Below are 15,695 nucleotides of genomic sequence, written 5' to 3'. Positions count from 1 at the left end.
ACACAGTACGTTGGGAGTTGGCGATCTGTCAGAGACACACGTCGGGTCACATAACCATGCAAAGTATTTTCCTTTCTTTACATAAAATTTTATATAGCGGCCATTTTGTAATAATTGAGCTCATTACACGGAATTGTAACACAAATATAGCGTACTTACGTGATATTTCCCCTTCAGTTTTAGCCTTGACTGCGTTGTTTGTACAGTCATATGAATGCATTCATTGTGTGGAGTGATGTAGATGTCGATGGAAGGGACCACCTTCCAGCCACAATTTGAAAGTAAGTGTTCTTTGTTGAGGTTTAGTCGATGGGCACTCGAGTTTGGCTTGAATCGAAGTTGAATGATAAAGTTTTGACCAATGGTCGTGTTCTCGAAGCTCCGTAACTTGATTTTACTTTTTCCATTGAAAATAGCACACCCATTTCTCAAGGCGACATTTTCCAAACCGAAACCAGGATTATTACCGGAAACGTCCCGGAACCGGAAGCCGTGATTGAAGTTAAGATTGACTTTCAGTCGACATTTTTTATCTACAATAAAAAAAAAATAATAAAAAAAAAAAAAAACCTGGCAAACGCTACGAATTTTTTACATATTAACTTTTATGTTTTCAGCGAAGCACGTATTTGGAAACATGTTTTCAAATATCTGTCTGTTTGTGTATGTGTGTGTGTGTGTGTGTGTGTGTGTGTGTGCATTTCCCTACCAAATAACTTTGTCAATTTTCAGTCTACAGACTCGAGATTTGACATAAGAGGTTGAGATTTGGGAAAATCTTTTTAATCAGTTTTCGGCCAGAAATTTGGCTGTTAAGGGGTCAAAGTTCAACGATTTGACCTTTGAGAACTCTACCAAACTCCTCTGCCAATTTTGGGTCTAAACACTTGAAATTTTAGATATAGGTTACTTGATATAGATCTAACTTTATAATTTGATTTGAGCCCAAAACAATGTGTTAAGGGATCAACATTGGGGTCAAAATCTTTTTAAAAATAGACCTCTACGATCTCTACCAAATTACTCAGCCAATTTGGAAATTTTACATAAAGTATATTTAGACATAGGGCAAGCTTTTTTAAATCGTTTTTTTTGCTGAAGGGGTCAAAGATAAAAAAAATTTACTTTTGGGGTCTCTAGCAAACTATTCAGCCAATTTTGGGTCTAAACATTTGAAATTTTACATAAAGCCGTGATTGAAGTTAAGATTGACTTCCAGTCGACATTTTTTATATACAATAAAAAAAAATAATAATGTTCTACACCCCCATCATGCATCCCCCCCATTGTTTCATCACCGTTCCCCCAATAAAAAAGGGATACCAAAGTGCCGAGAAGGGTCAATAAGGACTGAAAGACCGAGGAACAAGTGCCAACCAGACCTCGGCTGGACAAGCGCAAAGAGAACTAGGACCTTGGGGAGGCTGAGTGCCACTCAAATTCCAGTATAAACCGATGGCCACTACCAGCGAGAAGTCAATGGTAAGCGGGTGTTGCGATGATACAAATTCATTTGCAAATGCTATCGAAGGAGGTGGAGAGAGCTGGACGTCTGGGGAGACTTGTTGTCACTCAGCTTCCAGAGAACACCACAGGTTTCCAATCAGATCGTTTGTTGACTTGTGTGTAAGCTCCGTGTGAGCCAATAATAGCAATAAACTGAAAGCGAGAACCTTAATGGAAAATGCTACAAATTTTTTTATATATCAACTTTTATGTTTTCAGCGACGCAACGCACGTATTTGGAAACATTTTTCCAGCACAGTAACAATTAATTAATTACAATGATTTCTAGCATCTACAAATTTTTGCCGATTTGTATTTGACTTATGGCGTACAAACCGGCGGAATGCATGCTGTCTTTGTGCAATGGCAGCTGCACAATCTGCAGTGAACCATGGGGTGAGTGGTGTTTGCTATAATATAATATAATGTGACTCTTAGATAAAGTCTCCAAAAAACGTTGCCAATCTAATTGGTCCCACTTTGTCAACTAAGCTCCAGCCCCTGCCCCATCGCTTCAATGTTGCATCACTGTGCGTGTTTTACTGATGAACTTGTTTCACTTGTGCCCCCTCGACGCACATATCCCCGACGAACCCGCTTAGCAATCAGATCTCACCCCTTCACTGTTATTCCTATTTGCAATGCCTCCCCATGGGACAGAGTTAGACACCAGGGTCGTTTTTTAATGTGGAGAAAAGGACCACTTCCCTGTTGTTGTCCCTAAATGCCAGAAAGCTTTCTATTCTAATAGTTTCTTCCCTCCAACAGCTAGACTTTGGAATTCCCTTCCTGCTGCCTGCTTCCTTGGCTGTAGTGATATGCAGAAGTTTAAATGTAACATGAACAAATATCTTGCTAATCTTTCCTACACATGGCCCCGATTAGTAGCCCCTTACGTTCAAGTGGCGATATGCTTTGTAAGAGGTGAACATGAGTAAAAAAAAAAAAGTAAAGAATAAAAAAACGAAATCAAAGACCATAACAGAAATCATGAAGGTGAAAAGTTGTTGAAAATAGGTGCACTTGGCATGGACATGGCAGAAAAACAAATATGTGGATTGTCAAAAAGAAAATAATTGTTGATTGGAACTGTTAAATATCCAGGCCAAGTGCACTTGGCATAGACACGCACCTGGCCGGAAGATAACAAAATAACATGATTGATTATTAAAAAATTGAAATAATCGGTGATTGAAGTCAGTCACTTGGCCATGAAAAACAAATAAAAATAAAATCGGGACAACCTGCAAATATTGTATGTGACTGTTACCGTTTTGAAGCTACATCCAAGGGAGGTCACTTGCATATTATAACAATGATTGTATATTAATCTAATGGAATCTGATAATGAAGCTACATCCAAGGGAGGTCACTTGCATATTGTAACATATATACTGCGCAAACACCTTCTAAATTTTTCAAATCGGACCTATAATGCACAAGCACCTTCTAAATTTTTCAAATTGGACCTATACTGCACAAACACCTTATAAATTTTTCAAATTGGACCTAAACTGCACAAGCACCATCTAAATTTTTCAAATCGGACCTATACTGCACAAGCACCTTCAAAATTGTCAAATGGGACTTATGCTGCACAAGCACCTTCAAAATTGTCAAATCGGCCTATAATCCACAAGCACCTTCAAAATTGTCAAATCGGACCTATAATGCACAAACACCATCAATTTTTTTCTAATTGGACCTATACTGCACAAGCATGTTCAAAATTGTCGAATCAGACCTATACTTCACCTACCGTTACAAACCTTAGATAACCAACCTCCACCACTCTGAAACATGTCACCAAAACGGACTGCGAAAATGCTCTTATACATTTAAAACACATTTGAAATATTTTGCATTTTGAATACTTTCTGAAGAGGACGCTTCATAGAACGTCTGAAACGCATTAAAAACTATTTCAATGATCTAAATATAAGACTTTTTTTTAAATGAAAAATCAAAACACGGAATAATAAAATAATGTTAAAAAATACCAATTGTTGATGACCTTGTTGTATAACAGGGGGTTTCATATTGGCGATCATATATCGAGAGATGACGGGGACATTTCACGGGTACATGTAATACAGGAATCACGATGCTGAGAGAGGCATTTATAACAGAAGAATAGGAAGAAAAAGATTAAAATAAAATTCAATGAATACTTTACCTTTGTTGATTTTTTTTCTTGAGATATTAAAGCCATGGAATCGGTCTGGTATTGCATTTGGATTCCTTTCGCTATTCTTGTTGGACTGACTTTCTTTATTTGAAGGTTGGTCGGGGTTTGTTTTATTTGGAATTACGTAGCGATCAGCAGACATTGATTTGCGCAGGTTTAATTGCTCCGAAATCTGGCCTTGCTGGGGAGGTATTTGAGTGCACAACTCTTTAGAAACCGACGGTATCGAGTTATCAGTCCCTTTCTCTGCAAATGTTTTCCCTTTTCTCGAATCTGGCACGTCTTCGGGTAACATTTGTTCAGTTAAAAAACGTTCGGTTGATTGTTTATTAAAACTATCTGTTTGGGAAAATCGATCGTTTGGGGATCGAAATATCTGAGAATTATCGGCCGACATCTGAGTGATTCTGTTTGGAGACTGCGTCGGTTGAACATTTGTTCGAATCAAACCAGACAAGGATCGTTCAATGGCAGGAAATACGCGAACCGGAAGTGAAACATCGCCATTTTGTATCGTTGTCGTAATGGCGTCTTTTTCTCTGTTTGGAAGTGATTTCTTGGAAGAGATTTCATTTTTTAGCGTAATCGTCTGCTGGTTTCGCGAAGCTGGGTTTGATAAGGTCGAACTTTTACTCCTTTCATCTTTTGTTGGTTCTGGCGTAATCTGTTTGCGCTGTACTGTCATTTTGGAGTTTTGCTTATTGAAAATCTGGATTCGAATAATTTGGTTTCCTCGTCTGTTCGCCGATCCACGTACTTTTAGTGTAATTGAATTATGTCTGCCGGATTTGCATTTATGACATGAGCGCCGAATAGTTTTATTGCTCCTCGGAGAATTGGGTGGATTTATGGATTCAATTTGTGTTGGATCGACAGTTTCTGTTTCCGTTCCATCGTTCAGTTTAGTCAGTGCCGCATTTACGTCTAATTGCGCTCGGTTTAAAATATCGTTCAAATCTTTGATCATCTTCAGAGTTTGATTTGAACTTCCGTTAAGTAAACGTTTTAATGATCCGTGCAAATTTGACCCTACTTGGATCGGCATTTTTAAAGTTTGCTGTGAGTCTGTTATGGATTGTGGAAGACTAGTTTTCGAACGGTTCTGTGTTGCAGTTGATTGCGGACCTAGCGAGCGGGGTATTATAGAACTAGTATACATATCGATACTTGTCGGTGTTGAATTATAAAGTAGAACCGTTATTTTTCGAGTTTGGTTCGATCTTACTTGGGGTGATATTGCAGTTGTAATGAAGGATAGTAAGGTTTGTTGAGGTGCTGTATCAGATTCTGGAGGACTAGTTTTCGACTGCTTCTGTTTCGACGTTGATAGCGGATCTGACGAGTGGGGTTTTCTAGAACTAGTATCCCTATCAAAGCTGACTGGTGTTAAATTGTCTGAACGAATCGTTAATTTTTGTGTTTGGTTGAATCTTATTTGAGGTGATAGTAGTGTAATAGTCTGTTGGGATTCTGTTTCGGGTTGAAGAGAACTAGTTTTCAACTGCTTCTCTTTCGTCGTTGATGGTAAGCCTGATGTGCGGGATTTTATAGAACTAGTTTCCTTATCAAAACTTACTGGTGTTAAATTCTCCGAATGTATCGTCATTTTTCGGATTAGGTTGGATCTTACTTGAGTTGACAGTAGCGTCGTAATAGATCCATCAGATAGTAGAGTTTGCTGAGATTCAGTTTTGTGTGGTAGAGGACTAGTTTTCGACTGCTTCTGTTTCGACGGTGATGGTGAATCTGACCAACGGGAGTTTCTAGGAGTGGTATTCCTATCAGAGCTTACTGGTGTTGATTTATTATGCATTTTTGTTGTAAGATTTCCAGATGCTCTGAATCTTGCTTGAAGCGGAAATACATTTGTGATAGATCTGTCGATTATCACGTGCAAACGGCTTGAATCTGCTCCTGTTTTAGTAACCATAACTGGATTGTTTTCGGACCCGTTTTCAGATTGGAAAAGAGTTATTGTTCCCATATTCTGTTGAATGGATACTCCTACATCTGTTGTGCGTTTCTTTGTAGAACCATTAGGAGTTATTGCTTCCATATTCCGTTCAAGGGATACTCCTATATCTGCTACGCGTTGATTTGTAAAACTATTAGGAGTTATTGCTCCCATATTCTGTTGAAGGGATACTCCTATATCTACTGCGCGTTGATTTGTAGAACCATTAGGAGTTATTGCTTCCATATTCTGTTGAAGGGATACTCCTATATCTGCTACGCGTTGATTTGTAGAACCATTAGGAGTTATTGCTTCCATATTCTGTTGAAGGGATACTCCTATATCTGCTACGCGTTGATTTGTAGAACCATTAGGAGTTATTGCTTCCATATTCTGTTGAAGGGATACTCCTATATCTGCTACGCGTTGATTTGTAGAACCATTAGGAGTTATTGCTTCCATATTCCGTTGAAGAGATACTCCTATATCTGCTACGCGTTGATTTGTAGAACCATTAGGAGTTATTGCTTCCATATTCTGTTGAAGGGATACTCCTATATCTGCTACGCGTTGATTTGTAGAACCATTAGGAGTTATTGCTTCCATATTCTGTTGAAGGGATACTCCTATATCTGCTACGCGTTGATTTGTAGAACCATTAGGAGTTATTGCTTCCATATTCTGTTGAAGGGATACTCCTATATCTGCTACGCGTTGATTTGTAGAACCATTAGGAGTTATTGCTTCCATATTCTGTTGAAGGGATACTCCTATATCTGCTACGCATTGATTTGTAGAACCATTAGGAGTTATTGCTTCCATATTCCGTTGAAGGGATACTCCTATATCTGCTACGCGTTGATTTGTAGAACCATTAGGAGTTATTGCTTCCATATTCTGTTGAAGGGATACTCCTATATCTGCTACGCGTTGATTTGTAGAACCATTAGGAGTTATTGCTTCCATATTCTGTTGAAGGGATACTCCTATATCTGCTACGCGTTGATTTGTAGAACCATTAGGAGTTATTGCTTCCATATTCTGTTGAAGGGATACTCCTATATCTGCTACGCATTGATTTGTAGAACCATTAGGAGTTATTGCTTCCATATTCCGTTGAAGGGATACTCCTATATCTGCTACGCGTTGATTTGTAGAACCATTAGGAGTTATTGCTTCCATATTCTGTTGAAGGGATACTCCTATATCTGCTACGCGTTGATTTGTAGAACCATTAGGAGTTATTGCTTCCATATTCTGTTGAAGGGATACTCCTATATCTGCTACGCGTTGATTTGTAGAACCATTAGGAGTTATTGCTTCCATATTCTGTTGAAGGGATACTCCTATATCTGCTACGCGTTGATTTGTAGAACCATTAGGAGTTATTGCTTCCATATTCTGTTGAAGGGATACTCCTATATCTGCTACGCATTGATTTGTAGAACCATTAGGAGTTATTGCTTCCATATTCCGTTGAAGGGATACTCCTATATCTGCTACGCGTTGATTTGTAGAACCATTAGGAGTTATTGCTTCCATATTCTGTTGAAGGGATACTCCTATATCTGCTACGCGTTGATTTGTAGAACCATTAGGAGTTATTGCTTCCATATTCTGTTGAAGGGATACTCCTATATCTGCTACGCGTTGATTTGTAGAACCATTAGGAGTTATTGCTTCCATATTCTGTTGAAGGGATACTCCTATATCTGCTACGCGTTGATTTGTAGAACCATTAGGAGTTATTGCTTCCATATTCCGTTGAAGGGATACTCCTATATCTGCTACGCGTTGATTTGTAAAGCCATTACTCATTTGAGCTGATATTAAACTTGTAACAGATCGATCCGATGTCGTTCGCAACCGACTCATATCTGCTCCTTTATTATCCGGCGTTATTAAGATCTTCTTTAATTCCGTTTTGAATTGAACAGGAGTCATTCTTAAACTTCTCTCTTTTGGATAAATCAATGGTTCATTAGACGGCCGAATATTTGTTGGATCAATATTCACGTCGACGCTTAACGGGTTTTGCGTATTATGTGATTGTATGGTCTGTTCACGAGGTTGATTTGAACTCGTAAAGAGTCGGTCGATTGCCACATCTAACTGATCTAAACTGCTTCCTGTTTGTTTTGTTGACGTCATTCCTGTTTCTTTCCCGGATTGGTTCAGAACAGTTTTCATCTGTATCTTCTTTGAAAAGAATACTTGATCCAAAAGTCGTATATTTGTTGGCTTAATATTCATGTCGATGTCCACCGGGTTTTGTGTAGTGTATGATGGTATTAACTGTTTTTGAAGTTGATTTGAACGCTTAGAAGGTCGACCGAATGCAACGTCTAACTGGTCTAAATCTTTTTCTGTCTGAGCCGACATTATCGCATCCATTTGTGATTCTTTTACGGTTTGATTAAGAATATATTTCGGTTGTAATAATGATTGCGCCAAAGGTCGTATATTTGTAGAACTGATATTTACGCCGACGGTAACTGGGTTTTGTGTGTTATGCGGTTGTATTGTCTGCTTTTGAGGCTGGTGTAAGTCCTTAAAAGGTTGGTTCAATTCAATTTGATATCTGTCTAAATCTCGTCCGGTTTGATCCAACATTATTTGAGTCGTTTGTGATTCTTTTTGGTATTTGTTACGAATATTTTCCGCATGTTTTATGAGGAAAAACGGCTGATCAGATAGTCGTACATTTGTAGGATTAATACCTAGGCTTTCGCTTACTACGCTTTTTGTATTCTGTGATTCCGTTGTTTGTTTTTGAGGTTGATTTGAACCCGCAAAGAGTCCATTGAATGCGACGTTTAACCGATATAAATCTGTTCCTGTTTGAGCCGACATTATCGGAATCATCTGTGAGTCGTTTTCAGATTGATCAAGAAGATTTTTTGACTGCAATAATGATTGACCAGAAGGTGGTATATTTGTAGAACTGATTTTTACGCTGACATCTACGAGGCTTTGTGTATTCGGTGATTTTGACGTCAGTTTTTCAGCTTGATTTGATTCCTTAAAAGGTCGGTTGAATTCAACTTGATAACTGTTGAAATCTCGCCCGGTTTGATCCGACATTATTTGAGCCGTTTGTGATTCTGTTTCAGATTGGTCAAGAATATTTTTCGACTGTGCTTTCTTTGTAGGGCTAGTATTCATACCAATGCTTACTGTGTTTGGTGTAGTGTTTGTTTGTATCGTCTGTTTTTGTGGTACTTCGAATCTGATCTGTGGTGGATTTGAAACTGCGGGCACTCCGTTAACTATTTTATCTGAAGCGTTTACATCAGCCCCTTGGCTCGCAATTAAAGGGATCTTTAGGGGTTCGATTTTAAACCCGGTGAAAATGTTTTTTACAGATTTCTGATTAAGAGATGGGGATAGACCTTGTAGGTTAGGATTAAGGTTAGACTTAAGGGAAGATGATAGATCTATTGGGTTAGGACTAGGATTAAGGTTAGGATTAAAGGAAGACGATAGATTTGGTGGATTAAGATTAGGGTTAGGGTTAGACTTAAGGGAAGACGATAGATCTATTGGGCTAGGGTTAAGATTAGGGTTAGGGTTAAAGGAAGATGATAGATTTGGTAGATTAAGATTAAGGTTGGGGTTAGACTTAAGGGAAGATGATAGATATGTTGGGTTAGGGTTAAGATTAGGGTTAGGATTAAAGAAAGACGATAGATTTGGTGGATTAAGATTAGGGTTAGGGTTAGACTTAAGGGAAGATGATAGATCTATTGGGTTAGGACTAGGATTAGGGTTAGGATTAAAGGAAGACGATAGATTTGGTAGATTAGGGTTAGGGTTAGACTTAAAGGAAGATGATAGATCTATTGGGTTAGGACTAGGATTAGGGTTAGGATTAAAGGAAGACGATAGATTTGGGTTAAGGTTAGACTTAAAGAAAGATGATAGATCTATTGGGTTAGGGTTAAGATTAGAGTTAGGGTTAAAGGAAGATGATAGATTTGGTGGATTAAGATTAGGGTTAGGGTTAAGAGAAGATGATAGATCTATTGGGTAAGGGTTATGGTTGGGGTTGGGGCTAAGGGAAGAAAATAGATCAAGTGGTGGGTTTAGATTTGTTGAATTGATATACAGAACAAGCTTTCCCGGTGTTGGTTCACCATGCGATTTTATTGTCTGGTTTTCAATTTGGTGAAGCGTTACTTCAATTGGTTGTAACGTTGTAACGAATCGGTCATCTGTAACATCCGACTGGTACAAATCTCTTACTAGACGAGACGCCATTATTGGAGTCTTTTGTGATCCGGTTTGGAATTGAAGAACAATGGCTTTCGATTTTAATAAAGATTGGGGATCGATTAATGGTGTATTTGTAGGCGCGATACTCACATCGAAATTTACTAGATTGCGTGATAGTATCGCTTGCTTTTGCGGCTGATCGAAACTCAGTTGAGGTGACCTTGAAATAGATCCGTTGACCATTTCATGTAAGCGGTTTAAATCCGTGTTCTTTGATCCAAGAAATTTGTCCGATGACGAAATTTGTGAGACACGAGAACCTTGCCAGTTTACACCTGTTCCACCGTTTCTCTGGTTAGAATCATATTTCTTAGCGGAACTTCTTGTTTTATCATTCATGTCAGTCAATTCTAGAATCATATTGGGATTCGTCTTGGAGACTCTCAGCGGATCGGTAGAAGTAGGAATCAAGTTTCCACTGAGATTTGCCTTAGAGTCTCTGGGCAGATATATAGAAGTTGCAGTTGTAATTTCAGAAATCGTAGAAGGAATCGTGTTAGAGTTTCTTAATACGCTTTTCAGAAACATACTAGAATTTATTTTGGAGTTTCTCAACAGATCCAGAGAACTTGCATCTTCCAGAATTATGCTAGCATTTGTCTTGGGGTCTATTAACATATCCAGAGAGGTTGCGTTTTCCAGAAATTTACTCGAATTTGTTTCGGAGTTGCTTAACATATCCAGAGAGGTTGTGTTTTTTAGAAATTTTCTCGAATTTCTTTCAGAGTCGTTCACCTGTTCTAGAGCAGTTGCGTTTTCCAGAAATGTACTCGGCATTGTTCCAGAGTCGTTCAACTGTTCTAGAGAAGTTGCGTTTTCCAGAAATTTACCCGGAATCGTTTCAGAGTCGTTTAAATTTTCTAGAGAAGCTGCGTTTTCCATAAATTTACCCGGAATCGTTTCAGAGTCGTTCAACTGTTCTAGAGAAGCTGCGTTTTCCAGAAATTTATCCGGAATCGTTTCAGAGTCGTTCAACTGTTCTAGAGAAGCTGCGTTTTCCAGAAATTTACCCGGAATCGTTTCAGAGTCGTTCAACTGTTCTAGAGAAGCTGCGTTTTCCAGAAATTTACCCGGAATCGTTACAGAGTCGTTCAACTTTTCTAGAGGAGCTGCGTTTTCCAGAAATTTACCTGGGATCGTTTCAGAGTCGTTCAACTTTTCTAGAGAAGCTACGTTTTCCAGAAATTTACCCGGAATCGTTTCAGAGTCGTTCAACTGTTCTAGAGAAGTTGCGTTTTCTAGAATTATACTCGTGTTTGTTTTGAGTTTGCTGACGTTTTCCAGAATTTCACTCGCATTTGTCTTGAACTCTATCAAAAGATCCAGAGAAGTAACGTTTTCCAGAATCATACTGGGATTGGCCTTGACGAAATCCATGGAAGTAGAAATTTCATTCGCAGAAATAAAGTCTGAACTGGAATTCCGATCTTTGATTTTTGTTTGATCCCACACCGGTCGATTTCGGACATATTTTGGGAAGCTTCCGTGAATCCCAAAGTTTTTTCTGGAAGACCATGATGGCCTTCCTAGAGCAAGATGAGTTCTTTGTTCATCGATGTCTGTAGCGTTATATTCTCTCTGCGTGCCATCTCGGCCGATTGCTCTCCAGCCTCCGTGCGGATTGACCGATGCCAATATCGCAATGAACCCGTTCATGAGAACAAAGACGGTTGCTGACTGCGTTAAACGACTCTTCATTGAGAAACGACTTGCCTACCAAAAAAAAAAAAAAAAAAAATAGAAAAAAAGGAAATTAAAGGTCAAATATTAAAGAGGTTACATCGGCTGAAACGTTGTGAAAATAACAAATGAGATGAGAATAAATGTTGTAGTTAATTTACTTACTTCCTTTTTCAGGAGGTTAAACACAAGGTCAAGTTAATAGATAGCGGAGTGTTTGTACAGGGGATAACGATAAAATTATCGCATTAGAAAAGATGACATGATTCTATTTCCGTTTGATAAAAACCGGTTTTCTTCGGTTCCGATTTCGTAATTCTATTCATAGTAGCTACATTGTTTTATGATACATCGTTTTATGAGACATCATTTTATGAGACATCGTTTTATGAGACATCGTTTTATGAGACATTTTATGGAGAAAATTATGTGATAGACATTCTATCTAAGAATTTGAAAAATATTTATTAAAGAAACCTTTATTCATTGAATTAGTTTAGAATTATTTTGGAGATGAGCTAAACAGTACTATATGTGAATAACAATCAATATATACACGCGCGCGCGCACACACACACACACACACACACACACACACACACACACACACATATATATATATATATATATATATATATATATATATATATATACTAGACTACCCGTGACCCGTTGGGTCAGTATGTTATATTAGCTATGGAATTCATGTATGAGCGTGACACTTGTGACGTAAAGAAAATAGTTTTTTGTGACATAACAGAAACATTTCTATGAAAGTATATTAAAATGAAAAAAGAATATAGATAGATTTCTATGAGTCGTTTTGTTTATAATGGTTTATTTTGAAAAAAAAACAAAAAACAAACTTACAGCCATTTAATTATAAGTGGTTTGCCATACTTATAGGTAAATTTGCACTGAACAGATACCATAATACTTAAAGTTGAATTCAAATTTTGATATATCTTTTAATTTAAACACGAAAACAAACCAGCAAACAAACAAACAAACAAACAAACAAACAAAAACAACTGGGACGCTGAAAACGTACATAGTAAAACAATACGTTTTATTATCGCGTTGATTATTTATTTGTAACACAATTAAAAAAAACATTTTCGGGATTATTTATGTTGGGAGTGCAGAAGAAAATGTATTAATGTTTTTTTAAGAAAGGTGTATTAAAAAATGGAGAATAAAATTAAAAAAAAAATAAAGGCGGTGGGTAAATTACCATTGTAAAATGCTCTTATGGTTGTTAAATGGGTTAAAGTAGATTTATTTGTAACTTAACTTAAACGTAATACGAAAATGAACGATGTAAAAAATGAAGAAAGTATTAACAATTGTTTATTTGGATGATTTAAACGCGAAAAAGCAAAACAAAACAAAACAATTGGGACGCGGAAAACATACACAGTAAAACATTACGTTTTATTGTAGCGTTGATTATTTGTTTATATACGCATGCGCAACCGGAAGTCGTAAACCGGATGTTGTGTTACAATACCCGTTTACAAGGTCATTTGAGTTATATATATATATATATATATATATATATATATATATATATAATGATTTGGAACTCATTCCATTTGTGATTTTTTCCAAGGAATTCTGCCTTTTGGATCATTTTGGACCATTTGGAACTGACCTGTTGGATTGGAAGTTTTTAATTCGACCGTGTTTGGATTTTACCATTCTTGGATTTTTTACCCTTCACCGGACTATCCATTCATGTGAAATCTTTTTATCATTTTTCTTTTACCTCCTATTCCCCTTACCTCACTTTTTTTTAACCAAGTAAGATCTGTGACTTACTTGTAGTTTCATTAAATACTTTTATATGCAAAATCCGATCCCGCATTTTGCTAATTCCTGCCCTCTGATGAGAAGGAGAGTATTTCTTCGAAACTCCGCGGATTAAGGACTATCTACTTATCTTGTGCTTCCTTTTTAAAATTAAATATACATTCATATCTTGCTACGATGTGCAGACCGTTTGGCTCATAATAGATTTCACCAGGCAAGAAAAATTAAAAAAATAAAAATTAAAAAATTAAAAATGGTTCCAGACCACTTTCAATTTTAGAAGAAATATACTTTGCCATGACTGGCGTAGAGCGAGCTTAAAGATCTTTAAAATTGAAAATGATCTTGAACCATTTTTAATTTTTGAATTGTTAATTTTCTTGCCTGGTGAGATCTATTATGATCGAAACGGTCTGCACATCGTAGCAAGATATGACTATTTACATAAAGAATAATAAAAAAATATCATTTGCCCTCTTTGATTGAGCACTATCAACGACTTTTGTTGAAATTCAATAACTCTTCGTTTTTAGATATCTCTCTACCTGGAATATATATATATATATACTTGCGCAAATGGAAATTCTTTTAACTTTCTTGAAGTTATATATTTGGATTTTACCGTCACTGCATTATTTATCTTCCACCAGACTATCCATTCATGTGTAATCACCTTTTTTCTTCACCATATTCCCTCTGCTTCACTTTTTTTGTTATCAAGTAAGATCTTTGACTTGTTGTTTCATCAAATACTTTTGCATGCAAAATCCGATCCCGCATTTTGCTAATTCCTACCCTCTGATGAGAAGGAAAGTATTTCTTCGAAACTCCGCGGATTAAGGACTATCCACTTATCTAGTGTTTCCTTTTCAGATTAAATATGGTTTTAACTCATTTCAAAGTGTTTTTAACATGTTTTATTAACTGTTTGCTCGTATTATAAGCTCTATTTCCTATTTGGTATTATCGAGCTTTTACATCTGGCTGAGATAACTTTATAAATATTAATTCTTTAATATTTATAATATACTTTAATTTTACCATCTTGGATCATTTTGAGTTTCGAAGAAATACTCTCCTTCTCATCAGAGGGTAGGAATTAGCAAAATGCGGGATCGGATTTTGCATGCAAAAGTATTTGATGAAACAACAAGTAAGTCAAAGATCTTACTTGAAAACAAAATAAATTAAGCAGAGGGAATATGGTAAAGAAAAGGGTGATTACACATTAATGGATAGTCTGGTGGAAGATAAAAAATCCAGTGACGGTAAAATCCAAATGTAAAACTTCAAGAAAGTTAAAAGAATTTCCATTTGTACAAGTAAAATCCAAGGAAATCCCGTAATTGGAAGAAGATGGTCCATAATAATCCAAAGGCAGAAGTCCATGGAATAATTCACAAAAATGAGTACAAGGAAAAAAATAATATTAATAAAAGAAAAATAAGATGTGCTTTTCACTCTACTATTATAAGCTCTATTTCCTATTTGGTTTTATCGAGCTTTTCTATCTGGCTGAGATAATTTTATAAATATTAATTCTTTAATATTTATAATTTACTTTAATTTTACCATCTTGGATCATTTTGGTAAATTTAATTGTAATTTTTATTATATATATATATATATATATATATATATATATATATATATATATATATATATCAGTGCCGTATCTAAGGGGGGGCGGTTCGGGCGACAGTAAAGGGGGTGACATTTGAGCCAACTGCCCCGGATGACGTTTACTCTAGTTACGCCACTGAACAGAGTTTTTGTTTTTTTTTGCCTGTGGAACACAATACCACAGAGCTGCTTCCAAGCTGACTATGATATGCTCGTTTTCAAGTCCAACGTAAACAAGTTCTTGATGAGCCTACCTCTAAAATAAATTAACTTATACAATTATCCTCTGTCCTTTATTTTACTTGTATCGCCACTTGGGTGTAAAGGGCTAATATTTGGGATCATATCTACGAAAGATTAACAAGATGTTAGTTTACATTACATTTAAACGTTTGCATTACAATACAATTCACACATGCGCGGACTATTGTTGCCACATCTGGGATGGAGCATCTATCACCAGGGTCTCCCCATCTTAGACAGGGTCCCTCCAAAAAAAGGGTTTCAAATCAAATACGTCCCGCACTATTAGTCAAGCTCCAACATCTGTCCCATCATCGCAATGTTGTGTCCCTGTATCTCTTTTTTACAAGAACTTTAATGGAATGTGACCCTTTCGACACACAGACTCCCGACTAATCAAGCAAGAGGCAAAAT

General features: G+C 36.8%; 1 protein-coding gene across 1 annotated transcript in view; it reads right to left on the bottom strand.

Moving 5' to 3' along the window:
• The window catches only part of LOC145271209 (uncharacterized), a 28,605-nt gene extending 22,561 nt beyond the window's left edge, over positions 1-6,044 (bottom strand). The window contains exons 1-2 of the mRNA XM_080126772.1: positions 3,683-6,044; positions 160-533 (exon numbers count right to left, since the gene is read on the bottom strand). Of these exons, the coding sequence (XP_079982898.1) occupies positions 160-533; positions 3,683-6,038 (2,730 nt within the window). The 5' untranslated portion in view covers positions 6,039-6,044. The remainder of the gene's footprint in view (positions 1-159; positions 534-3,682) is intronic.
• Between the last annotated feature and the right edge of the window lie 9,651 nt (positions 6,045-15,695).

Source organism: Euprymna scolopes, chromosome 46 (assembly GCF_053919585.1).
Source record: "Euprymna scolopes isolate OS-2025 chromosome 46, ASM5391958v1, whole genome shotgun sequence".
NCBI classification, from domain to species: domain Eukaryota; kingdom Metazoa; phylum Mollusca; class Cephalopoda; order Sepiida; family Sepiolidae; genus Euprymna; species Euprymna scolopes.
This window is presented reverse-complemented; position numbering and strand designations above follow the sequence as displayed.